Below are 27,451 nucleotides of genomic sequence, written 5' to 3'. Positions count from 1 at the left end.
GAACATTTCCTATAACACTAGATATACCTGTACATCAGAACAAGAATGGCATCTACGCTAATATCTGTCTCTCTGCTTATCCTGAGGTTTGCCGGGTGCTGGATCCAGGCCGTATCCAGGTCAGATGGAGAACCTGCGTCTGGACCTGACTACAACGTAGCCCAGGATCCCCGTATCCGCTTACATATATTTATATATAATCGATTTTTAATCTCTATAATAAAAATGTACAATTCAGATTTTGATCTCCATATACATTTACATATATATATATCTTCCAAGGGGTTTTTTCCCTCCTAGGACTTTTTTCCCAGTGCTAGCACGCTGGGTTTTTCTCCTAGGGGTTTTTTTCCACCCCTGGAAGTCAGCCGACATTGGCTTAATGTAGCACCATCTTGTATATGTTACATATTACCACGCTTGTTTGTACAGTTTTAACCACTTCCCTTTTTTTTTCTGTGCTTCTAATATGTAAAGCTGCTTTGAAACAATTACCAATTGTAAAAGCGCTATATAAATAAATTTGACTTGACTTTGACTAAGTAAATTAAGCTACATTTTTCAAGTCCCCATCTACACCTACATCCCCATCAGGTATTTAATGTGTGTAAGACAGTCTGTTGGACTATTTAAGAATAAAAGAATATCATCAGCAAAGAGTGATATTTTGTGTGTATCAGGGGCAATATTGAATTTAAAAATATGCCTATACAGCCATCTCGTTGGTATACTATGTATTACATTTGATTGTATTTATTTCTTTGAATCAGATAGTACTAATCTGCACATTTTAAACTTTCATATATTAATTGAAAGAGAGAATGTTTTTTTTCTATTATTTGCATTATTTTATATAGAAATAAATGATATATAATTTCATGTTTAGAAGAAATGAGACTTGAGAATTGCCATTTCCCTTTTTTGTCATTACTTTAATCCCTCACCATGGCAAACCGGGTCCCAGAGTGGATAAATCTGAAAACGCCACTTTTGCGTTTTCGTGTGTACAGCCTATGCATATATTTTGTGAAACGATGTCATCAACCCACGTGTCGACCCTAGTCAGACACCTAACAGCACAAAACAACAGCAGCAGACTTTAGATGCTTGTGTTCGTGCTGCATAAGCTACCGAGCCAAAATAAAGCATTATTTCTAAGCTTTACTAAGGTTTGTATACAGCGTACAAGGTTTACATGCATGCTCCAAGTCTTATTCGCCATTTTAAGTGTATCTCTGTGGCAGAATTACAGCACCACATACTGGTCTGGCATGTATACTACATACTTTTGAGTTTTCTGTGGTTTCGTGTGTACAGAGATATTTGAGAAAAAAAAAAAAAAAGATCGGATAGGCTACATCCACACCAAGCCAGAGCTTACCCTAAGTAAAGCCCAAAAAGTCAAAGTACTGACTTCATCTCAATGAGATCTATATGTGTACTGACTTTCATACATATAAGTGCTACTATGTAACCAACATTTCAGACTGCGTTCAAGGGGGCACATGAGTCACAGTCAAGTTACTAATGGCTGGTGAAAAGACTTGCATGAAAAGCTTAAGCACTTTTTATTTTATTGTTTATGCATATATAAAGCATAAACAAAATAAAAAGTCACTTGTCTTCAATAAATGAGGACTTGTTTTTTCTTTGCATATGTAGATGAAGACATTTTTAATGTGAATAAAACTTTTTTTCCTTGTACATGTTAAATAAAAATAAAACCATCTGCAATACTGTAGCAACTAGGGGTGTGAATTGGCACTGGTTTCACGATTCAATTAGATTACGATTATGTCAACGATTCGATTCAATTCGATTTCACGATGCATTCTTTGCAACCTCGGTTTTCAATAATCCTGCACATGGCTACATTTTCATCAGTAAATAGTCTACAAGCAGTCAGATATATGAACTCACTTTTTATTTTATCTGCTTCAAATAAAACTTAAGTCTGAACAGAGTAAATACACTAGTAAATGAACACTACTAGTAAGTGTGCCCAGATCTCAGATTTAAAATTTGTAGGTGCATTTTTTAATATTTGCATCTGTGTTTCGCCTCATTCCGCCATTTTAAACTCGCATGACAGACACACGTATATATATGCGAATGACGTCATAGGCTATAATCGATTAAGGTCTATTACTGTATCGATGAAGAATCGCCCACGTCCGCATCACGATGCATCGATTAATTTCAACACCCCTAGTAGCAACTAGATGTCTGTATAGCCTTTTATACAAATTATATATATATATATATATATATATATATATATATATATATGCAACTGTGTAATCTCTAGTTAATTGCTTAGGTTTAATAGCCTAGTTTTTATTAGTTTTAATTTTAAAGTCATATTAAATAATAGTACTTTAATATGTGACCTTCAAGGAATCCAAAAGTAATCAGATTACATTACTTTCATATTGTGGTGCTTGGATTACATTACTGAATACTTCATTTATGAAGTCATTTGAAAGTCATTTGAATACATTTGAAAAGTAACCCTCCCAACCCTGCTTATATATAGTTTTGGTCATATTGCCCACTCAATCATGTTAAATAATTGTGATTACAGTATTGACCAAAATAATCTTGAGCACAATTTTATCTCAATCAAGCAGATGTACTCTTAACATTGTTGTTTGCTTGCTTTTAATCACTTCTGTTTTTATTCTCACAGACTGTTTCTCGAAGCTGAATAGCCAATCAGAGTGACTGGGTTCCACGAATTGTGGACCAACTAGTGCACCACAAAAACTTGGCAGACAGATCAGGCTGCAGCAATGAAGAGGGACGCTAGCTGCCATGTTCTACCCTGAACACCAAGAGCTGTAATCAAGTTACCCTTGCCTTCAGTTGCACTGCCAATGGGTCTTCATGGAGGAATCTATTTATTGCAAACTATAGAACAGTAAACTCCAACACCTGAGGGCCATTCACACCAAGTATAACTACATTAGCATCTACTACACCAATGAAACATTGTCTTGTATAAGTGCGCTCTGCAGTTCTGTCATCTAGCTCTTTAAAGCCTATACTGGATTCTGATTGGCTGTCAATGATTTTATCATTCATCAGCTCAAAAAAAATTCTTAAAGCTATATAGCTATATTGTTCATCTATCATTATAATTGTAGTTGTGGACTTCCATTTTCACACAGAATTAGAACTATTATTTAACCTTTATCATCATGTTATCCTTGGTATGAATGAGCTTAAGTGCTGCTTTTATCTGCCAATGAAAAAAAAATAAAGCCAGTTTTGGCAAAAAAAGGCATTAAAAAACAACAGAGAAATAGATTGTGAATTTTAATAAAACAAAATCAGACAGTTTTCAATTAACTTATTATTACATGAAGAAAAAGAAGCCTTGATTTTTCAGATAATAGTTAGCATTTTATAAGCCACAAGACACAGTGACCAGTCGTTTCACTGCCAAGAGGCCTTTTTCCAGCCACACAGCACAGAGGATCATAGTTTATAAAAAGACTGACATGCAGCACACTAAATTAAATCATTTCTTTTAATGTCATTGGTATGTATATAAAATATCGAAGCCATGATTCTTTCTATTGAAGATGGGTAAATTAAAACTAATGCAATGCCTTGGAATTGGATCCCATCATTACCATTAGAAAACTATCCTGGTCTGGACAACTGGACTCCTAAGGAGGTAGGAGGTGGGGTGGGGAAAAAAGTAAAGAAAAAAGATTGCACTTTATACTAGTCTTGGGACTTAGATCTGGAACGGGAGCGGAATTTTGAGCGCGAGCCAGACTTTGAGCGAGAACGTGAATGCCTGTCTGGGGACTTTTCAGCCTGAGGTGATGGAGAGCGAGAAGCAGACTTGGCATGCCCCCCATCGCCATTCTCCATAGGCGAAGCAGATCTGCTTCTGGATTTCTTGCTGACCGACTTCTCCTTGGAGCGGCCACGATCTGACTTTACTTTAGAAGTGCTCTTAGACCGGGACTTGCGCTCGTCTGAGCGGGAGCGAGATTTGCGACTAGTTGATCGACTGCGAGATTTGTGTGTACGGGACCGAGAATGAGATTTACGGTTGTGCGAGTGAGATTTGCTCGATGGAGATTTGGAGCGAGACTTGTGTCCTGACTTGGAACGAGACCTGCAGCCTGACCTGGAACGGGAGCGGCGTCGGCGAGACCTACAAAAGACAATCGGAAGCTGAAAGAAAAAAGGTACAAACAGCCGTATTCACATTCAAATCGATTGTCATTTTTCTGTACCTTGAGCGAGATCTTGTGTTGCTCCGAGAATGACTGCTACGGCGACTCCGACTATGAGAACGACGCCGACTACGAGACCTGCAGGGGAGAGAAGTATAATTGTGTGTTAACATGCTGTACTTACTCCTATCCCAGCATTATATGCAGTATAATCAAGTGTAAATACTGTGGTTCTTTATCGAAACCGTGCTCTATTTAGCATTCAGTTTACAGCAGGACAGTTTGTCCAGTGAATATAAGATGGGAGAGAAAACCTGCTTGAAAACAGCCATTGAAAAAAAGAATACTGTCAAGTGTATATATTAAATCTGTGTATTAAAGTGAGAGCAGCATAATATACAGTACCTGCTGCTGTCTAAGCTGAATGTAAATAAAAACAAACAAACAAACAAACAACCACCAACAACAACAACAACAACAAAAAGTGACTCACTGCACTTGACCATAAATTTAGTAGCTTTAATAAGAATCAGTTGTGCTGCTGTTAAATGCTCTGAGGAGATAAACATGTCAGACTGTGTACAGCTTACTCAGGGGAGGAGCTAAGCTACCAGGGCCGATTCCATTGCCAGTTGTGGGCAGGGCCTGTTCTACTGTGACATCAAAATGAATGCATTCCTGAATGGCTCAATAAGAAATACTTCCTGGTTTGAGGAAAGTAACAAATGAAGTGGATGGATTTTTACCATAATAATGGTGGTTATGTACACACTTGACACAATTAAGTTCAAAAACAATTAATTTATCATGAAAAGTGCCCAGCAAGATGACTTCCCAATCATAACAAAGTTTCTTTAATATTAAAATCAAAACAAGCCAATTGGTGATTAAATTTGATAAGTTAGCACTCACCGAGAGCGGCTCCCAGAGTAGGAGCGACGGCGTCGCGGCTTGTCTTCAACCAGACGAATCTTCCTGCCATTGATATCTGTTCCATCCAGTTTTTCCAGAGCTCTCCTCATATCAGAATAAGAACGGAACTCAATGACTCCCTCGTTGGCACGCTCCTTATGGGCATCTGCATAGGTTACCTCACCTGCCTGGCGCATGAAATCCTGCAAAGAAAACCCAACCTTTACCTCTCTGCACAACATAGCTTGTGATTGGAAAGTACATAGTTGAGTATAAAGAAAGTAGTGATGCACCGAAATTAGTTTGAACTGAGTTGTACATGTAAGGCAGGGATAGGCAACTTAGGGTTGGTAGCTAAACCCTGCAGGACAGTGGCCCACAAGGACTGAAGTTGCCCATCTCTGTTGTAAGGGATAATCCACAACTAGCTGTTCATTAAACAATTTTAATGCACGTCGTAGAGACCATCTGATGAGAAGCAGAGGTACATTCAATTTATTTAATGCACAGTTAGCCATGGATTATCCTGCTTATACCATGGGAATTTATCAGCATTGACAACTGATGTTTGCAGCGCAATATTTGATTGTTACGGCTCTTAGATCTAGCATTCTGCCCGCTTTGAAAGACAGAGATAGTGTGCTATGATTACATTTATTTGAATGAATGAATTAGAATTATCAAGAGAAAGAGAGAGATGCATGTCTATTACCTGCATCTGTGCAGTCTCTCTCTACTTACAGTTGTGAGTTTAATTACTTAAACAGCAATGTTACCTACTCATTGCTGAGGAATATAACGTAGCAATTCAGAAGTGAAGCCATTTTATTAATAAAAACATTTATTAAACAAAAAGTTTCTGTACTCCTGAATTTTTCTGTGTGCGTGTGCTCTCCGATCTGTGTGTGCACGAGTGGTATGTGTGTTTCAATTAGAGAAGCACATTATTATAGAACAGTGATTAAACTGACTGGAACTACCTTTGTACTAAATGGCTTAATGCACATCTTCCAACCAATCAGAATCCAGTATTCAGACAGACAATGGTATAAAAGCATTTAAATATCATGTATAGTAGTTATACTAACTTTTAAAATGATAAATTATGCTTCAACTTTAATTTTGTGTTGAAATATAAACGGTGGGTGTAATAACTTGTTTCCATTAGGGATGGGCATTTTTCCAAAATATTGTATTTGAATATTTGGGCTCGTAAAAAAACGAATATTCGAATATTCATTTATTTAAATTACCTTAAACAAGAAGGACTTTTTTTTTTTTTTTAATTCATCAAGAGTTTGTAACCATTTCTGAACAAGCTTACGATTAGGCAATATACATAACAAGCTTACATTATATCTTAAGCTTTTTCTTTTAGTTTAAAGCACTAAACAATTTGTGAAAAAAAAATAAAAAATAAAAAGCATTTAAGCTCAAGCAGAGCGAACTAGAAAAACGCTAATAAAGCAGACAGTGCCAGTTATCGTACATAATACACTTGAGACAGTAGCCTATATGGCGGTTATAGTTTTCATATTGTTTCACATGTTTATGTTGAGAAAACCAATAATATTATCCACATGCTCGGGTTAGAAAACGAGCCATGCTGACAGACGTTGCAGAAACAAGATAATGATAATACATAAAGTGCTACTGTTAGAAACGTAGCATAGCATACCGTTATGTTTTCTGTTCGAGGCAGACGACAACATTGTGAGACGCTCAAATTCAATAAATTTGTTAAACACGCTCCACAGCACCACCCGGTGCATTTAGTTATAACTGAGTTTTATGCCTCGTTTCCACTGAGCGGTTCGGTACGGTTCGGAGCGGTACACCTTGATCAGGCTTGCGTTTCCACCGCAAACAGTACCCTTACTTGATAGGCGTGGTGTAGCCGGAAAATAGTGATCGACGTCATTCTCGCGCGAAGAAGAAGAAGAAAACGATATAGTAAACAACAATGGAAGACATACTACAGCAGATCATCTTGCTTCTTGGCTTGAGGCTGTCTGTCACAAAAAGAAGACGAGCTTTGCATTCGGCGTTTCAGAATACCGAGATCGCAAAGTTCAGACGTCCATGCCGTAGCACCTACCAGCAAGCGAGGAGAAACCCCGCGTAATTTAAAAACTATTTTACTGTGTCATGAAATGTAGTTTTAAAAGTTTTTAAAAATCAGTTGTTTAAATCTCAAATCTGTGGTTAATTTATAAAGATAGCGCCTATTTGAAAATTGATCTGACGTTGTCGGATTTGTGAGATCCAGGCGATCACCGGGCTCTCGGTGCTCATGTACCCAGCCGAGAGCAGCTGTACCTCGGCTAGTCCTTCTGACATTCGCCGCTGGCTCTGATGTCTCAGTAATGGTTAAAAACAAGATATCATCTCATGGTCTCATGAATTTATAATTTGTTCCCGGGCAAATCGTTTTGGCTGAGGGGAAAGTGAAGTTTTATAACTTGATATATTTATTTAACTTTACCGTTGTAGTGCGCTGTACGTTTGACTGAATTGTTTTCTTGTATTTATTTCTTATTGCATAGCTTCTCATATTTTATTTATAATGGTTATTATTGATAATTAAAACTGACATTTAACAAAAAGAGAAGGTTGTTTTGTCCCATTTCATTTTATTATAGGCTACATACAGTGAAGATATGTACATATGCACATATTGCCTGAACCACACATTAATAGGTTTCATATTTTTTAAATAAAAACGAAAAGAGGCAGGGTTATGTTTTATATTTTGTTTTGTTATATAGCCTACATGAAGTGAAGATAATTAATGCACGCGTTGTCTGAACCACATTTGAGGCGCCTCTTGTCATTCCCCTTGTAGCACGCGCAAGTGACGATTCTCTGTCAACCAATCAGCGTTCTGCAGAGTGTAGCTCCACCCTTTTGGTACGGTACTGTTGTGCTTGGTACCCCAACGAAAGGGTCCCAAAAAAGTGGTACGGTACGGTTCAGAATTAGGGTACCATTCACAACTTTTGACAATGGAAACGGAAAAAAATGCATACCGTACCGTACCGCTCAGTGGAAACGAGGCATTAGTGCTTAGGATTTTATCATGGATTCACTGCATTTATAGCCAGCAAAGCAACAGTCAAATTCGAATAGTATTTTTATTTTTCAAATATTAATTACAGGTCGAATATTCAACTATTTGTGCACACCCCTAGTTTCCATGAAAGATTTATTCAATTCAATTATATTTTCACTTAAAAAGGTGCTACAGAGGATGTTTGGTTTTATACATTTTTGCAATATTACTTGAAACCGTCTTTACTAACTGATACAAGACTATTTATTAGGTGCACTGAAAGGAATAATATTAATATACATCATCTGCGCATGAGGTAGGGCCTTAAAAACATCAGCCAATCGTTTACGTGATCATCAAACGATTGGCCCTCTGGCTTGTCAATCACTGCCATTACGTTCCTTGTGAGAGATATTGTGCGCTCCAGTAACTTTCCACACTCCACAGGCGCCACATGCAATGTTTTTGTCAGGAGACAGGAGTAACAACTGCAGATTATGAGTTACCTGCAGTGAGTCCGAAATAATGAATCCACTAACATGACACAGCAAATGCCGGTGGTAAACACTCGTGTTCCAATACTCATGCACGAGTTTTGGGAGGCGTTCCCTCGAAATGAGCTGTGAAGGAGGGGGGTTGTTCTTACGCATGCGCTCATTTCAAAAACTCAGCAACAGTCTTTGGTTTCTCAGTCGATGAAAAGATCCTCTGTAGCACCTTTAATACTATTATAGTTTGTTAATATTTTGAATCCAATTTAATATATATATATATATATATATATATATATATATATATATATATATATATATATATATATATATATATATATATATATATATATATATATATATATATTTTTTTTTTTTAGTGGTGGGCCGTTATCGGCGTTAACGTGCTGCGTTAACGTGAGACTCCTATTGGGCGATTAAAAAAAAAAATATATACGCGTATTTGTACCGAACCGTTTCTCTCCACCTGCTGTACCGAAAACTGTACCGAACCGTGATTTCAAAACCGAGGTACGTACCGAACCGTGAGTTTTGTGTACCGTTACACCCCTTCTACGCAAGCTATGATGACTTTCACCTTGATATTTTAGCGTGGATGTATACCTAGCCGAACTGACCCTTCGCATAGACCCGTCCCCCTTAGTTACTGTTGCTTTGTCCGACAAGCCGTGGTGCTGTCACTCCACACACAGTGATAAATATATCACGGAGCAAAGAGGACACTGACAACACGTCGACAGACAAGACAGAGCAGGTTACTTATGATATTTAACAAAGTCCCAGCTTTAAAACAGTAGTTTTTTTAAGAAATTCAAACAATAAAACCTGTTTTCTTTAATGTGTCGTGACAGATTGCTGTAATGCCTCAACTCAAGAGGCTCGTAAACTGATCATCTCTTACTACGAGTCCATTTATAGCATCAAATAAACATGAATGAACATAAGAATCAATGTTTCAAACGCGGAAAGATGTCAATATACAAAATATAATATACAAAAGTTTAACTCCACCGAGGTTAATTTTCTAACTCCGCTTTATCAGACAAAATGGCGGATTACTTTGTCATTTGCTGCGTCCCAATTCGCCTACTTATACTACGCCCTAGAAGTATGTACTCTTTCTGTGAACAAAAAGTACTTTTGAGTGTGTAGCAAAAGAGTAGACAAGCTTTGGGACATACTATCACGTCATACAATTGCGTCTTTGCTCTCTGTCGCATCCAGTCACCGTAAACTGGCCTGTCAATCATCTTACATCCTCCACATTTCATTTAGCTAATTTCCTACCGTATTGGAGAGAAATGCAGCATGTTGATCTGCAGTCACGAGTCTTTCATGTGGAGAACTCTCCTCATATTAATGCATAATGATGCATTTAAAAGTTAATGGCCAATCAGATCTTTATAAAAGTCCACATTGGTATTTGCAGATGAAAAACACATAACATTAAAATAAATATTTTTTTATCAGTTTGAACTGATTATTAGTCACTCAAACAACCTCTCAGCGTCAATCGTGCATATTCGCCATGTTTTGTAGTTTTTAACACTTTTTACTCGTGTTTGTAGTTCTGAACTGAATCCTCGTACAATGCGCAATGGGTTGTGGGCAATATTAGCCTTTATAGTGTGCAGTGCACGGATCCACACTTCGAAAATCTACTGGAAATAGTAGACCATAGTAGACTTTTGGCATACTCTTTTCAACATACTATGCTTTGGGACACTAATTTTAATCTCACATACTATTTAGGATGGATAGTACGGACTTTGGGATGCAGGGACAATTTGGGTATCTCACATATTCTGAATGTCTTCGGCAGAATTCAAATGAGCCATTTTAATCTAGATTAATTCCAAAATTAATCTAGATTAAAAAAAAATGTATCTATGCCCACCACTAATAAATATATATATATATATATATATATATATATATATATATATATATATATATATATATATATATATATATATATATATATATATATATATATATATATATATATATATATATTTTTTTTTTTTTTTACGCGTTTAGTTTGTATAGATTTTTATTTTAGTATTAACATTTATTTCAAGCAATGAAATTTTTTTTTAAAATTAAGTCAACTATAATAACCCCGACTAATAAAATATAAAATTTGGTTTGTGTAACCAAATAACAAACAGGGGAAATTGATATACATTCTACTCGACTTTGATTAATGAACAGGCCGAAACCCCGCAGGACTCTTATTTTGAAATGCCTGTGGTTTACTTTTGCTGCTCATTCAAGTTCAGATGAGGAAGATAAAAACGTTGTTACAACCGTTTACAACACATTATAATATATATAATAAAAAGTAAACTTTGTAATAATTGATCAGCATTAGTTTGTAAGCAATTGATTGACAAATGTGCACTAATCATTGATTGTGAGCTGCTGTGAAGCACTTTTGCGAGAGCCTGAAGAATGCGCGACATCTTAATTTTAAAACATGCAGCGCTCACATTTTTTTTTTTTTAACGAAATAATAATCACATTAGGGAGTATCGAAATTTGTTTTTGCATTCACAAAATAAAAGACAACGCGCTGCATTGTGTGTGTATCTGCAGTCTGTAGAGCCGGTTACCCTTTTGAATGACGAAAATAGACGAATTTTTATGAAGAAATAGGCAGTTGTCTTCATGATGGAGCAGAATGGTGTGTTCAAATGCAGCTGTTTTGCACCAACGCAGGCAACAAATATCACTCGCAAATTAATATTTTAGGTCGCTAATGTGAAGTTTTAGGCGCAGTCTGGAGCCCTGTAACATTTAATGAAGTTTTGTTGACACCAGAAAACAGCACAGACTAAAAGATCAATCTTGGGATTTAAGAATCTATATTGGTTCATTAAAATGAAGATCCATTTAAAATGAAAATCAAGTAATCTATATTGTCAACTGGGGTGATGCGATATACTGGGTATTGACGATAATCATGATATTTAAAAAAATGATTCATTAGGTTAATTAGGGGTGTCGCAATATAACTAATATTTAAAATTATTAGTACAAATATGACGTAAATAATCAAACGCCAGTATCTGGTTGACATCCCAACGTACCGTAGGTGGCGGTATTGCACATTAAAGGAGTCATGAATCATTAGTGTGCAGAAATTGAGTTGCAATTACAAGATCACTGCTTTCATGCACACATGTCTGTGATTTTCTATAATGTTCATCACTGCAACCTTTCATGCCATGATCTAAATATATTGCCATAGATTTAAGTGTAATGCTATAAGGGCTAAAATCAGGGTAGGAAAAATGCCTTTTATTTCTAAATTATGACCATTTTTGAAGTAAAAAGCACACTAACATAAGTGCACCCCAGGAAATGCAGTTCATGACCCCTTTAACACTGGTTGCCACCTGTCAAAGCACAGACAGAGCACAGCTGCTACTGTCTTGTAAAAGCATGTTGTCCGATATGACAGATGAGACACTACTACCTAAGGCTACACGATTAATCGCATGCTATTCTCACGCGCATTTCGTCAGTAAAGCCGGTTCCCTGATTACCGCTAAATCGCCATCACCTGTTTTCAAATGAAGCGTCATTTAATAGACAGAGCCGTAGATCACTGAAAAGCCACGCAATATCGCGTTCATATCGCAGATGAATCGCCTGCGATAATGAACGCGATATTGCGTGGCTTGTCTGTGAACTACGGCTCTGTCTATTAAAAGGCGCTTCGTTTAAAAACAGGTGATGGCGATTTAGCGGTAATCAGGGAACCGGCTTTACTGACTAAATGCGCGTGAGAATAGCATGCGATTAATCGTGCAGCCCTACTACTACCCACACTCCAGTTTGCTCCAACAGTGTGGAAGTTTTTTGAATTCTGAGAAAATGATTTAAGCTTCAAACTGGAATTCAGTCTGTGTTAATGTGAGTATATTACCACATTTACCTTGAGGTCTTGCCAACTGCAGCGACTAGACAGATTTTCCACAATGAGCCGGTACTCAGTGCGAACAGGAGGACCATACTTGTCCCTACCGGTACGACTTCTGCTGCTGTAACCACCTTCAGAAGAAAAGGGAAGGGAACAAAGAGATCCTTTTATGACAGAGAAACCAGGGAAAGACGGACGCCACTGAATTAACATTAGAACCTAAGAGAGGATACAAGTCATATTTGCCCTCTGTTGCTTATTGCCAACCTGTTCAGACTCAAGAGCAGTTTGTTGCCTCCCAGAAAAGGCATTACTATTGGCTGAAACTGAAAAGACACACATATGGCTGACAAGACAATCATTCCCGGGTCTTTCAGGGCAAAAAGTGATATTTTGATAGGCAGTATGATAAATTTATACGTTTTATATTTAGGCTCACTAATCTTTGCATGAACATCTTGATTTGCCCGTACAGAAATGCTAGTGTAACCCAATGTCTCCATTTCAATTACATCTTGGCTAGAGGCTTTCCATATGGACAACATAGCAATAACTAATGGCATTCCTCACCATCACCCCTGGTCTATTGGCAAAAGGCTGCTGTCATCTTGGCTTCCGGTTAGGTCAGCCAAAGCATCAAGGGGCAAAGGTCACACACACATTGTAAGGTGAAGAGGCCAAGGCCAAACCGGTCAGGTAGTCATCTTAGCCACAACGACACTTGGACTCAGCCTCAGCCCCCACTGGACTCTTTCAAATTGAAACATCAAGGACTTTGTTATTGTGAAAATCAAATTGGAAATAAAATTAAACTTATACATGGACGTTGATGGTTACTTTCCACTGGGCTATAATACAAGCTTAAAGGCAAGAATAAAAGAAATGGTATATGGGGGGGGGGTGCTTCTTGAGCCTGTCCTGGGAGCCCCCACCACTGCACATTTTGGACATCTCCCTCATCTAACACACCTGAATCCACTCAACAGCTCATTAGTAGAGACTGCAAGACTTGAATTGGGCTTGACTGATGAGGGAGGCATGCAAAAACGTGCAGTGGTGGGGGGTCCCAAGACAGGATTGAGAAGCACTAGTATAAAAAACTTTTCAAAAGAACTTCATGTAAAGCATATAAAGCAGTTTTAAAAAAAGAGTAACCTTTCATATAATTAGTATCTGAACTCAAAATAATTAAATCAAATTACAATCTTTGCAAAAGAATGGCAATGACTTGCCCTAATGTGAAAGGACTAATGGCTTAAAGGGATAGTTCACCCAAAAATGAAAATTTTGTGTTTATCTGCTTACCCCCAGTGGATCAAAGATGTAGGTGACATTTTTTCTTCAGTCGATCACAAATGATGATTTTTAACTGCAACCGCTGCCCTCTGTCATTCAAATAATGGCGGTTGATGGGAACTTCATCTATAAGAGTGAATAAACCTTGCTTAGACAAATCCAAATGAAACCTTGCGGCTCGTGACGACACATTAATGTCCTAAGACACGAAACGATCGGTTTGTGAGAGAAACCGAAAAGTATTTATCGCGCTCTGTCAACGTCTGTCTCGCGCATATACTTCAATGAGTGTCAGACATCACTGCCGTTGACAGAGCGCGATCAGACATCACTAAAGGAGTCATGAACGGAGTTGGACATCGTGGTGTATTAGAGGTAAAAAATGATATAAATACTGTTCGGTTTCTCACACAAACCGATCGTTTCGTGTCTTAGGACATTAATGTGTCATCACGAGCCGCAGGTTTTCATTTGGATTTGTCTAAGCAAGGTTTATTCACTCTTATAGATGAAGTTCCCATCAACCGCCATTATTTGAATGACAGAGGGCAGCGGTTGCAGTTAAAAATCATCATTTGTGATCGACTGAAGAAAAAAATGTCACCTACATCTTGGATGCACTGGGGGTAAGCAGATAAACATCAAATTTTCATTTTTGGGTGAACTATCCCTTTAATGTTCACAAATAACATTTCATTAGCATTACATCAACATAATAATGAGAACAAATAAATCCAGAAAGCTGTGTGAAGCTGGTTCACACAGGCTGCTTTACCAAAAATTAGGGCTGGGCGGTATATTGAGTTTGTACAATATATTGTTATATTTTATATCGGCAAAACGGTTTATAACGATATACAGTTATTTGAAATTACAAGCACATCTGAAAAGTAGTGGAGGATACAGAGTGAGCTGCTGCAGGGAAACTGCATAATCCAATTTGTCCTAAACATGAGACATGCTTTATATAAAGGGTTTCAAAATAACTCGTAAGATATTTAACGTGTATAGTTTAATGCGACTTGACCCATCAGATGTGCTGACAGAGATACTTGCCCCCTGGTTGAAAACCCCTGGCCTTGTTGGTTGCATTCCAACACTACGGACACAGTGAAGCTTGAGTTGCCATTGGCTAGTAAATTTTTAATTTTACTCGCCAGACTATTTAAAATATAATTTTCAAACACAATTAAAGTAACAGTCTGTAATAAAATAAGAACAAAAAATAGCACAAAAAAAAACAATAGAATAAACAATAGATGAATTAAATAAACTAGGGATGCACCGAATATTCGGCCACCGAAAATTTTCGTCCGAAAATGGCCCAAAAGTGCATTTTTGGTTTTCGGTCGAAAGACTTATCACCGACACAATACGGCCGAAATGTTGTGATGACGCAAACAGAAACCGTGAGGTCAGCTCCTCTGATGCATCTGTAGCGGACGTTATTCCTTTAATCGCAGCACTAAAGCGTCTCTTAAGCGAAGTGGTTGAGACGGACCACGGAGTGAAAACAATGAAAAGTACACTCTTAGAGTCGGTCAGCACACGTTTCACTGAGATCTATTCGGATCCTCTGCACTTCATCGCGACTGTACTTGATCCGCGTTATAAAGACCATTACTTTCATGCGGAAATAAAGCAGTGCGCACGAGAAATGATCCAGGCCGCGATGGATGCGGAGAACCCGTGTGGAGACAGAGACGGAGCAGGGAGCAGCGCCCAGCGCAGGAGAAGGAGATCAGAGCGCAGAAAAAAAAACTTGTTTCTCTGTACTAGATGAGGGGCATGCACCCTCGTTGTCTGATATGTTCAGTAAAATCCTGCAAGAAATATTTACTAAAATGTTTAACTTGACCCCACTCATGTGTACATTAAATAATAATGTACAGGACATTATTATTTAATGTACACATGAGTGGGGTCAAGTTAAACATTTTAATTTAAAAACTGTGCATTGTTGCAATGTGCTAAATAAATATTTGCATAATGTGTAATTGATTTATTCTTTGAAACTTTAATATTAATTTATGCAATTGCAATGCCTTGATTTTAGTAAAGTTAGTACACAGTCCTTAACATAAATGCAGTGGTATTAATAATTGGCATAATTTCTTTCGGTGTTTCGGTTTTCGGCCTTGGTTTCTTCTTTTTCGGTTTCGGCCAAGAATTTTCATTTCGGTGCGTCCCTAAAATAAACTGTGCTTATCAGGTTTTTCAGGTAGATCTAACAGTAGTTAGATACATATTAGGTAGATTATGTAAGACACAGAAACTGAATAATCAAATATAAAATAATGCATAGTCTTGACTGAATAAATTAGATATAAAGTAATCCTTATTAAAGTTACAAAAGTTCAGTCAGGAGCAGTGCATGACTTTTTTGATTAACATTTTGTTTGATTAACAGACAGCAGCGAGAATATTAGCCTGCTGTCACTTAAAGACAATGCACGGATACTGATACACATGCATACTCTTTTTTTAACTGTTGTTTATGTTCATTTAAGATAACCAACTACGCTCACTAGGATACACACCAAGATGTGAACATTTTTTAGTCGCCTAGCATGAAATTTGCTAGCCCAGCCCTACTAAAAATGTACAGGAGGGGAAACAAAACATCTTAACTCAATCGCATTTTCAGAAGCACAAGCTGATATTGACAGCATGTTGTTTGATATAAATACTAATACAGAAATTAATAATTACTTGTTCATTTAACCACAAGAAGAACTGCAAAAAACAACAACAAAAAAACTTGTATGCAGCATAAAGGTAGCAAGTTTTCTGTTAAATTCTTGCTTACACTTAATGTCCTCGCTTGCACTTAATATCCTCTTAGAAGCATCTGGTTTCCAGAAATTTAAAAACCCAAGTACTTAATTACATAAGTAATGTTATAGTACTTACTGCGTCCTCCACCTCCTCCTCCTCCTCCTCCTCCTCCTCCACCACCACCACCACCACCACCACCGCCGCCGCCACCATAATAACCCCCTCCATAGCTGTCGCGGTCTCGGCGAGGACCTCTGGCATGCTCCACCATGACCCGCTCTCCACACAGCTCTTTGCCATTCAGCTCATAGACGGCATCATCTGCATCACGGGTGTCTTCAAACTCAACAAAGCCATACCTATGAAGACAACTCTGATTAGGCCCAGGGTTTAAAAGCAATATATGGACTACAGTTTGATTTGACTGATTTTTCATGGAGGTAGTGGTTAAATCAATGACTTTTCACAGTGAGTTATCGTTGTTCTAAACTCCATTTTTAATCCCGGGTAAAGGAAAGTTTCACACTTGTAATTGCCAAAGTATGTGGTGTTAAAATGATATGACTAGATGCTTAGCAACCGACAGGCGACAACAAATCACATGTAGACTTGTGCCGATATTCGGTAATGCGATAAATCGTAATAATGAATATGCATGATACTGTAATCGTCTGCACTTCAGAATACCGTAAATTTATTACCAATTATTAATTTTTTTATAAGGCAATTAAGAATACTTTACCCATCAATCGTATAAAATGCACAACACCGCTGTATTCTGGGTCAAAAGGACACGCGCTCAGATGTAAACAATCCCAACGTGCACGAGAAGCACATGGCGGAACCAGTGAAGGAGATGAGCAGAATGAAAGTGCGCGTTCACTCTCTGAGAGCAGAGGGCGCTGATGGAACAGCAGCGTGCAGCAGTTACCACGGAAACCGTGCAAACAAAGTAACTGCGCTAGTGAAGTTTTTAAAATGCTTCAAACAGCCATTCATTTTTTTGTAACCTCAGTGTTGTTCATCACAACACCAAATACTGAATACTTAAAAAGACTTAAAAGGATATTTATTTTCAAACCTAAACATTTTTATATTTTAATCTGGACTACAACATGCCCTAATGATTAGAAATGTTCTGATTATTTGTTATGGTTCAGTAAAACTTTGAAAAAACAGCTTCATTAGTTAACATGTTAATTCATTATCACTAAACTGACAATAAAAATACTTATAAAGTATTCATTTTTTTAATTTATGTTAACCCTCTATGGCATGGTGTTGCCCTCAGGCAACAAACTACCTTTTTGGACCTCACACTGCCCCTTTAATTTTTTTTAATTAAAAAAAAATGTATAATATCACCTGACATGTCTGTCCAATCAAATAAGGGACTAAAGTGGTTGTAGCCTTTTGTTTGGGGGTGGGGCTGTCCTTTCCGGAAGCAAAGTCGCATGGGACACAGTGCCATCGATTGGTAAGTTCAATTTCACTTAACATGTTTAAAATTAAATAACTTTATATAAAAAAAATATATGTATGTGTATCAGTATGTAAAGAAGTATGTTTGATTGTTTAAAGACACATTTTGATTTTATTTATATACTAAAACTGTTTTTGTTTGTTGACTCAGGGCAACACTGCAGTTAGACCACTTTTTTTCGGGCAATATGCTAAATTGGGGAAATGTGATCGGATGCAAAATTAGGACCAAATGGTGCATTCAAGTCCTCCTGGGAAGCTCTGTGAATGCATCATATATGTGCAATTTATGTTATTGTTATTGCTATTATTAATTATTAATTATTTATTATTATTATTATTATTATGTTGCCACAGAGATGATGGTGCCTATCATCTCATAATCTGGCTAAATGAGTAGTGTTTTCTGGCAAACTTTCTCTCTCTTCTTTATTAACAGTACACATAATGTGTACAAATTACATTGAACAGTCAGCATTAAGATGCTGACTGTTAAGATCTATTAAGATCATTTTTCATGATCAATGTTTTTACCATCTACTGATACTTACAGGAAATGGACACAAGACAATTTTACGGGCGGAAGGAACATGATCGAGCAGTTAGGGTCATTCCTTCTGACAGTGAGGACAGTGAGCTTGAGGAGAGTGAAAATGAGGACAGTGAGGTTGAGGAGAGTCATGAAGACTGGATCCCTGAATCAGGTTTGAGAGACAGTTTGGAGGTCAGGGGTCAGTTAGGGGTCAGTCAGCAAAGTATCATGTGTGTGTGTGTGTGTGTGTGTGTGTGTGTTTGTTTGCACGCAAGTCATTGTATGATGAAGGGTATATGACAAACATGCTTCCTGCTGTCTTTTTTAGGAGAATGCCTGTCTCTTGACAATGACACAGAGTCTGAGGATGAAGATGAGGATGAAGATGATGTAGAAGAGGTTGATGTTCCACGCCTACCCTGATGGAGAACACCTCACAATGCACACTTCAATGCTTGCCCAGAATGGCAGGACCTGCTTCCAAGATCCGATGATATCATGTCCCCCCTCCAGTACTTCAAGCAATTTTTCTCTGAAGACATTCTGGAAGTTATTGTAGAGCAGTCAAATCTGTATGCGATACAATGTGATGCAAACAAGCCGCTTAACCTCACCATAAAAGAATTGGAGCAGTTCCTGGGGATTGTGGTGTACATGTCATTGTTTGGTTTACCAGGCACCCGCATGTTTTGGAACAAAGCCTGCAGAGTATCCCAAGTAGCTGACACCATGACACTGAATAGATGGGAGGCCATCAAAAAACACCTGCACTTCAATAACAATGAAGAGAGACAGGAGGATAATGATCCACTCCACAAGATCCGACCACTGGTTACTCATCTAACCACAAAACTGACATCAATCCCAATGAGTGAGAAGCTGGCTGTTGATGAGCAGATGGTCCCATTCAAGGGAAGAAACAGACTGAAGCAATATCTGCCATCAAAACCAAAGAAATGGGGCTACAAGATTCTGGTCTTGGCTGGCTCTGATGGTGTCCCGTACAACTTGGAAATCTACACAGGGAGAGTTGTACAACCCCCTGAGCTAGCAGATGTGGGAGCAAGTGGCAACGTTGTCCTCCGCCTGGCCCAGCCTATACCCAAGCATAAGAACTACAAGGTTTTTTTTGACAACTGGTTTACGAGTGTCCCTCTTGTGCTTACACTGGCTCAGCAGGGAATTCACTGCACTGGTACTGTTCGTGGCAACAGACTACCAGGTGTCAACTTGATGTGCGATGCTGAGCTGAAAAGAGCAGGACGTGGATCTTTTGAACAGAAGATGGCCATGGTGAGAGAAACCACCTTGTATGCTGTAAAGTGGTACGATACTCGCTCAGTGACCCTTCTCAGTGATTACACTGGAGCCCACCCAGTCACCGAGGTTGACAGGTGGGATCGCAAGCAAAAGATGATCACCAAAGTCCCCTGCCCTGCTGTGGTGAAAGAATACAACAAGAATATGGGTGGGGTGGATCTTCTTGACTCACTGCTTGCACTGTATCTGATCAAAATAAGATCAAAGAAGTGGTACCACCGGCTGGTGTTCCACCTTCTGGATATGATCATCGTGACCACATGGCTGCTCTACCGAAGAGATTGTGAAGGTACTGGCATGAGAAAGAATGAACATATGAAGCTGTATACCTTCAAATCGTACATTGCTGAAGCCCTATGCAAAAGTGGAAAGAGCCTGGAACGCAAGAAAGGTCGCCCCTGTTCCACAATTGCTGGTGAGTATGAGGAAAAGAGGAGAAAAGGACCCGCTGCTCCAATTCCAGTCCCTGATGTGCGCCTGGATGCCACAGCCCACTGGATGATTATGGCTGAAAAGAAGGGGAGATGCAAGGTACCAGGGTGCACAGGTACACCAAAAGCCAAGTGCCGGAAATGTGATGTTCACCTCTGTTTTACATCCACCAGCAACTGCTTTCTGAGGTTTCACATAGAATAGGAAATCAGAGTATGCTTTGTCAAAAAGAGAAGCTCTGATTCAAACAATATCCAAAAAACCACACAAACACACATTCACACACACATACACACATAGTCATTCGGATGTTGGTTAATATATAAGTGTTACAATATGTTTATATGAAATGTCAGAAACATTTGGTGTTGTAATTAGTAGTAGTTTGTTTATTTGATTGTTCATTGTTTTTTTTTTTATTGGTTGGAACCATTTGTTATTGATGTTTGTCAAAATAAAACATGTTCTAATGAACATATTACATGTTTTCCTTATTCCACTTATATAGAAAACCTTGCTGTTTTAGTACCCTCGTAGCACATTGTTGCCCTGAGGCAACGAACCAATATTTTGTGATGGATATATTATCAGGGACCCCCAAGCTCCCAAAAAATGGGGTAACATTTTCCCCTAAACCTGTTAAACTATGACAAAAATGGTTTTGCAACCTATTTTAATATTGTGATAATACCGTCTACCTTGATAAAAGCTTCAATTAATCGCAACATGAAAGTTTGATACCGTCACATGCCTAATCACATGCCTCATTCACATACTGTATGTTTACGGAAACGCAGCGCATTGTATAAACAGCAGTTTCAGTGTTTGAGGGGAAAATGTCAAATGGTGACAGAAAATGCACGACATCTGGAGTAAAGAGACCATTACATACTTAGATTTATAGTCCAAAAAGTCCGTTCAGTAAACTTTATAGTACAACCGGCAATATATAATATGAAGATGCACGATATTAGAGCCTGTATGTATTGTATATGTATATGTAAACGTATAGTGTGCAGTGTTCGTTCCCATCATTGACAATGGCACCGCAAATATGCAAACAAGGATGTTAACCAGGGGTTTAAGAATGTACAGTGTGAAATGCCAGTTTAGGAATACTCAGGATTAATTGTTAACCCTGCGTTAATTACAAGCCGTGTAAGAGCATGTGTAAGGCTGGCTACAGGTCTAAAATAAATGGGGGCTTGGGCCAAAACTGCACCTGCACATTTAACTAAATCTAGTAAAGCTCATGTTGCATCATACTTTTAATGCATTTTACAGCATTGCACACTAGAGTTGTCAAAAGTACAGACTTCAGTACCTAGTCAGTCCTGAAATTTTAAAAATGTGACGCTTTGAGTGCTGTTAAGCAGATCTGTAAACACCTCGCTCTGACTGGCCATTGTGTTCACGGCCAGTGAACACAGATGTGTGTACATCAGATATGTCTGTGATTGGCTTCATTGATTGGCATTAACATTGTAAATAATCATCAATGAAGCTCTTCACCAATCGCTTACACAGATACACATGGGAGCATTTGAAAGCAGGTGTCTGTCGTGTACCAGTCCACCAATTTTGCTCTTGAGAGCATCGAAACTAATATAAATAGGTTTTCCTATTTACAATGTATTTTTGAAACGTTAAGCACTGTAGCCAATCACAAACATATCTGATGATTTTTTGAACGCAATGGCCAATCAGACATGTTTAATGTAGAATCCCCTTCACAACTCAAAACGTCTGAGTTTTTGCCCAGTGCTGAGCTCTGCACACTCAAATCCTTTCGTTATAATTTAACTTGTAACAAAAAGTGTAGACAGTATGTACGCCAAATAAGATATTAATTGTACAGTCAGCTTAATCGATTAGCATAACTTTGTGAGATTGTGATGAATTAAGATGAGTGACAGCTTAGTGATTATAATTTTTTTTTTTTTTAAAAATGAGTGCGCTTTTATGCATTCTTTCCAGATGATATTTCCTATTTATTATTCAAGCTGGCTGGCATGCCAAATCACGCATATGCTTGCCTGTTCAAATAGTGGTTTGTCAACATAGCTACTTTAATAAGAACGATTACGCTGGGATGTTTAGGTTATTGATAGGCAACACGCCCAACTATTTAATGACATTCTATTTAAAAGTTTTAAGGAGTAATCACATCTAGCCAAACCCTAGAGTTGGTTCACTCTCCGCCAATGAGCAGTGTGAAATATGAAGCAAGATAACCCAGCAGTAGGGGTTCAATCTTCAGCTGGCTGGCGGTAGCAGCCACTGACAGGTCACGTGTCCTGGTGGCAGCTGCCAGTCTGATTCTGGCAGGTCACGTGACCTGCCAGTGGCGCTGGTAGCAGCTGCCAGTCTGATTCTGGCAGGTCTGTCAGCGGTTCTGGTGACTGGCAGAGTGTAACGCGTTCCCTATATCTCTGTCGCTGCATAGAAATACACAATTGTATTATTATTAATATAACATTATGACTATTCTTTTGTATGATTGACGTTTTAGATGGGTTTATCTCAATTAAAGCAGTCAAATGACCGTGATCTCAACTGGTGGAAAATGACGCTCAGCCCATGCCAGCCACTACTGAGACGCGAGTATAACGTGTTCTCTAATCACTCTCGCTGCATGGAAATACATAATTTTATCATTACTAATATAATATTATGACCCTATTCTTTTGTATGATTGACGTTTTAGATGGGTTTATCTCAATTAATGCAGTCAAATGACCGTGATCTCAATTGGTGGAAAATGACGCTCAGCCCAGCCAGCCACTGCTGAGACGCGAGTATAATGTGTTCTCTAATCACTCTCGCTGCATGGAAATACATAATTTTATCATTATTAATATAATATTATGACTATATTGTTTCATATGATTGACATTTTAGATGAGTTTATCTCAATTAAAGCAGTCAAATGACCGTGATCTCAACTGGTGGAAAATGACGCTCAGCCCAGCCAGCCACTACTGAGTATAACGCGTTCTCTAATCACTCTCGCTTTACAGGTGGTCATGTTGCTTAAATGAACAAAGTCAATGTATCTAAATATTTACATCAAACACACCTTTTTAAAATGAAATCAATAAATGAGACCTAAACTTCCCCACAGCCGCTAAAATGATTGTATCCAGATTTAGGATTAATGTTGAGAAAGGGTCGTATAGAATAATTCACGTTTTAATTGCCATTTTTATGCTATATATTATTGCATAACTCGTGTTATTACAAAACATAAAATCGTCACAACTATTAGCAGTATGCATACAAATTAGAATGATTTCTTTGGAATGACAGGCAACAGTGGCTGGATGGTTGAGCGTCCAGCGAAGCATCAGTAGCAACCAGTTGAGATCACGGTCATTTGACTGCTTTAATTGAGATAAACCCATCTAAAACGTCCACCATACAAAAGAATAGAGTCATTATATTATATTATTAATAATAAAATTATGCATTTCCATGCAGCGAGAGTTATAAGAGAACGCGTTATACTCGCGTCTCAGTAGTGGCTGGCTGGGCTATGCGTCATTTTCCACCAGTTGAGATCACGGTCATTTGACTGCTTTAATTGAGATAAACACATCTAAAACGTCAATCATACAAAACAATATAGTCATAATATTATATTAATAATGATAAAATTATGTATTTTCATGCAGCGAGAGTGGATAGACAACGCGTTATACTCGCGTCTCAGCAGTGGCTGGCCTGGCTGAGCGTCATTTTCCACCAGTTGAGATCACGGTCATTTGACTGCTTTAATTGAGATAAACCCATCTAAAACATCAATCATACAAAAGATTAGAGTCATAATATTATATTAATAATGATAAAATTATGTATTTTCATGCAGCGAGAGTGATTAGAGAACGCGTTATACTCGCGTGAGATCACGGTCATTTGACTGCTTTAATTGAGAATTGAGATAAACCCATCTAAAACGTGAATTATACAAAAAAATAAAGTCATAAGATTATATTAATAATAATACAATTATGTATTTCCATGCAACGATAGAAATAAGGAACGCGCGTTACACTCTGCCAGCCACCGCTGACAGACCTGCCAGAATCAAGACTGGCAGCTGCCACCAGCGCCACTGGCAGGTCACGTGACCTGCCAGAATCAGACTGGCAGCTGCCACCAGGTCATGTGACCTGTCAGTGGCTGCTGCCGCCAGCCAGTTGAAGATTGAACCCCCACTCTAACCCAGGATAGTTAATCCAGGGTTTAGAATGACTCAGGGTTAACCATTTCAAGTGTGAAAAGCCCTTCTGAATGTTGTTGAACCCAATGGAAAATATTCACCATCTTGATCACGGCTACTACAAACAACCTCACTACATTAATACTGACATACAAATTCAGTGCAAGAATCTACCTTATTCAATCTACCTTACCAATCAATGTGTTTGACAGTAATTACAACCAGACCAGCTCTGAAGCTAACTACTTAAAAAGGTTTGTCAAGAAAGATTGGCGTTGGCTTGAGAAACCTGGATATAAAGTCAAGTAATTTAAAAACCTTGAAATTAAGGTTTCCAGTTTAAAGTAGTTTTATAAGCTACAAGTTTTACGTAGCTTAAGGCCATGTAGTCTATCAGACAGACTGGCTTTGCGGTTTCTAGGGCTTTCTGGGTGGTTAATAGGATGTTATCATTTAGCTAGCATGTCCAAAGTTGGTAGGCATTGCTAAAAGATGGACAGCCAGACAAGCGCTATAAGATTGAGAGACTCAGACATTTTATCCAGAAGATTAAGTCAAAGAACAACATGGCTTGAGAAAGCCATCATCAGTCTAAATTTTATAGTGCTTATCTGGCAGTGAAGAGCAATAAAAATAAAAACTCCAAACACAATGAAAAGTGAATTAAAAACGCATAACTATGTTGTTTTGTCGTACTTGCAGGCCGTCGCGCTCCTCCTATTTCAATTATTGTGTCGCGCTCATTTCAGTTCTACCAGCTGCATCTATTTCTAGGCCGAGAAAATGGAGGCGCTTGCACAGTGTAAACGTGGCGAGACTATCAGTCGAACACTTCTGCAACAATTGACCTGCTTAAACTCTGGACAAAACATTTCCCGCCAAACATCGTTCAGTATTATCGCATAATAAACAACTGCAAATAAACTAGTTTTCGTTTCATAAAGTGGCCATTCAGTTTAACTCTCCTGCTCTATGTAACAACTCGACGTTTAGACCTTAAACTTAATACTAAACTAATAGTTGCAGCTGAAAACTAACCAGACGTTTCGCATTATGGATTTATTTAATATCACTGCATGCTGATTCTACCTTCCTCGTGTCGCGTACAGATGAATTAACTCACCCGTTTTTCAGATCCACCTCCAGCAGCTTTCCATAGCCACTGAAAAACCTCTGGATATCTTTCTCGCGGACATGATAACTCAGTCTGCCGATATAAACCCGGGGCATGTCGATTTCGTTTTAGCTCAACAGCCGTAACGCCAATAATCTCCAACAAATGAACACAGCCACAACAGGCGTTTTGTTCTGATGTCTACCGGAAGCTCTTCGATACGGAGAACACCTTCTAAAATAAGAGTGTTTTCAATTTAAAAGTTTTGTCAGAAAAGGCGCCGAAGTTAAAAGTTATTATATGGTATCTGGTGATAAATCGGTAATATTGATTTTATTCTCATTTAAAAGCCGTATTCTGTACCGTGCATGACAGACAGATAGATGCGGTACAACTGAACAACTGAAACAAAAACATTTTCTTTTGATAATAATAATAATAAAAGAAAAAAAAGAATATTGAGCTAAAAAAAACAACAACAACAAAACAATCTCTAAACATAATTAGCATCCATAAACAGAACTCTTTTGTCAAGTTGGGTTTTTAAGGTACGACTCCATTAACCCATTGGTACTGTTTCTCAAAAAGCCCACCAAGGTAACTTTAGCCTATGACCACACACACACACACACACACACACACACACACACACACACACACACACAAACAACAGACAGCGGATATAATAAGTATTGAATATGTTAACTTTTTTTATTATACAAAGTTCCGATGCAGCAATTGACATAAAATTGTGAACACACTAAGAAAAAGCAGTACACTAAGCAAGGCAAGTCAAGAAAGCAACAGATTTCAGTAGTTCTACCTCCTACCTGTGCATATTAGAATCATTTGGGTTAGATTTTTGCCATATGGTACTGGTTACAGAAGGATTTTAGTCAGAAAAGTAGCCCAAGAACCAAGGACTACTTGGAAAGAGGTCCAGAAAGACTTGGAGGCAGCAGGTACAGTTGTCCTAGAGAAAACAATAGGAAATTCAGTCCACCACCACAGCCTATGCATGCTCACCACAGAAAACGCCATTATTGAAGAAAAGGCATGTTGAAGCTCATTTGAAGTTTTCTACACAACATTTGGAAAGGTCTGAACTACTGGGAGAATTTAGTGTGGTCAGATGAGACAAAAATCGAACTTTTGGCAACAATACCACATGCCATGTTTGGAGCAGAAATGGTTTTGCATATGACCCTAAATACCACACCAACAGTGATGTTTCTGAGGTGGAATATCATGGTATGGGACTGTTTCTCTTCTCATGGTACTGGCAGAATCAATATTATTGAAGGGAAGATGAATGGGGCCATGTACTGGAAATTCTTGAGATGAATTTGTTGCCATCCACCAGAATGATGAAGATGAGACTTTGGTGGACCTTCCACCAAGACAACAACCTAAAACACACTGCAAAGGAGAGTTTGAATTGGTTCCAGAAGAAGAAAATAAAGTTGTTAGAATGTCAAAGTAAATCACCAGATTTAACCCAACAGAGCATTTGTGGAAGGAACTGAAGATCAAAATTCACAAGACAGACCACCAGAATATTCAAGATTTAAAGTTTGGTTATACAGGATGCACTTTGAAGCTGTCATTGCAGTGAATTCATTGTGCACAATCTTTTATTTCATGAACTTTATCCACTCCACTTTATCCATTATTT

At 38.2% G+C, this 27,451-nt stretch overlaps 1 protein-coding gene across 1 annotated transcript; it reads right to left on the bottom strand.

The window, feature by feature from the left end:
* Positions 1-3,289: 3,289 nt before the first annotated feature.
* On the bottom strand, positions 3,290-25,968 carry srsf6a (serine and arginine rich splicing factor 6a). The gene is made up of 6 exons (XM_067371752.1): positions 25,786-25,968; positions 16,810-17,033; positions 12,616-12,731; positions 5,109-5,311; positions 4,257-4,334; positions 3,290-4,174 (listed from the first exon to the last, which is right to left on the bottom strand). The coding sequence occupies exons 1-6, from the start codon at positions 25,890-25,892 to the stop codon at positions 3,733-3,735; spliced, it is 1,170 nt and encodes a 389-aa protein (XP_067227853.1). The 5' UTR covers positions 25,893-25,968; the 3' UTR covers positions 3,290-3,732.
* Between the last annotated feature and the right edge of the window lie 1,483 nt (positions 25,969-27,451).

This window comes from Chanodichthys erythropterus, chromosome 20 (assembly GCF_024489055.1).
Source record: "Chanodichthys erythropterus isolate Z2021 chromosome 20, ASM2448905v1, whole genome shotgun sequence".
NCBI lineage: Eukaryota > Metazoa > Chordata > Actinopteri > Cypriniformes > Xenocyprididae > Chanodichthys > Chanodichthys erythropterus.
Note: the sequence above shows the minus strand (reverse complement) of the source record. Positions and strands in the feature narration are given on the sequence as shown.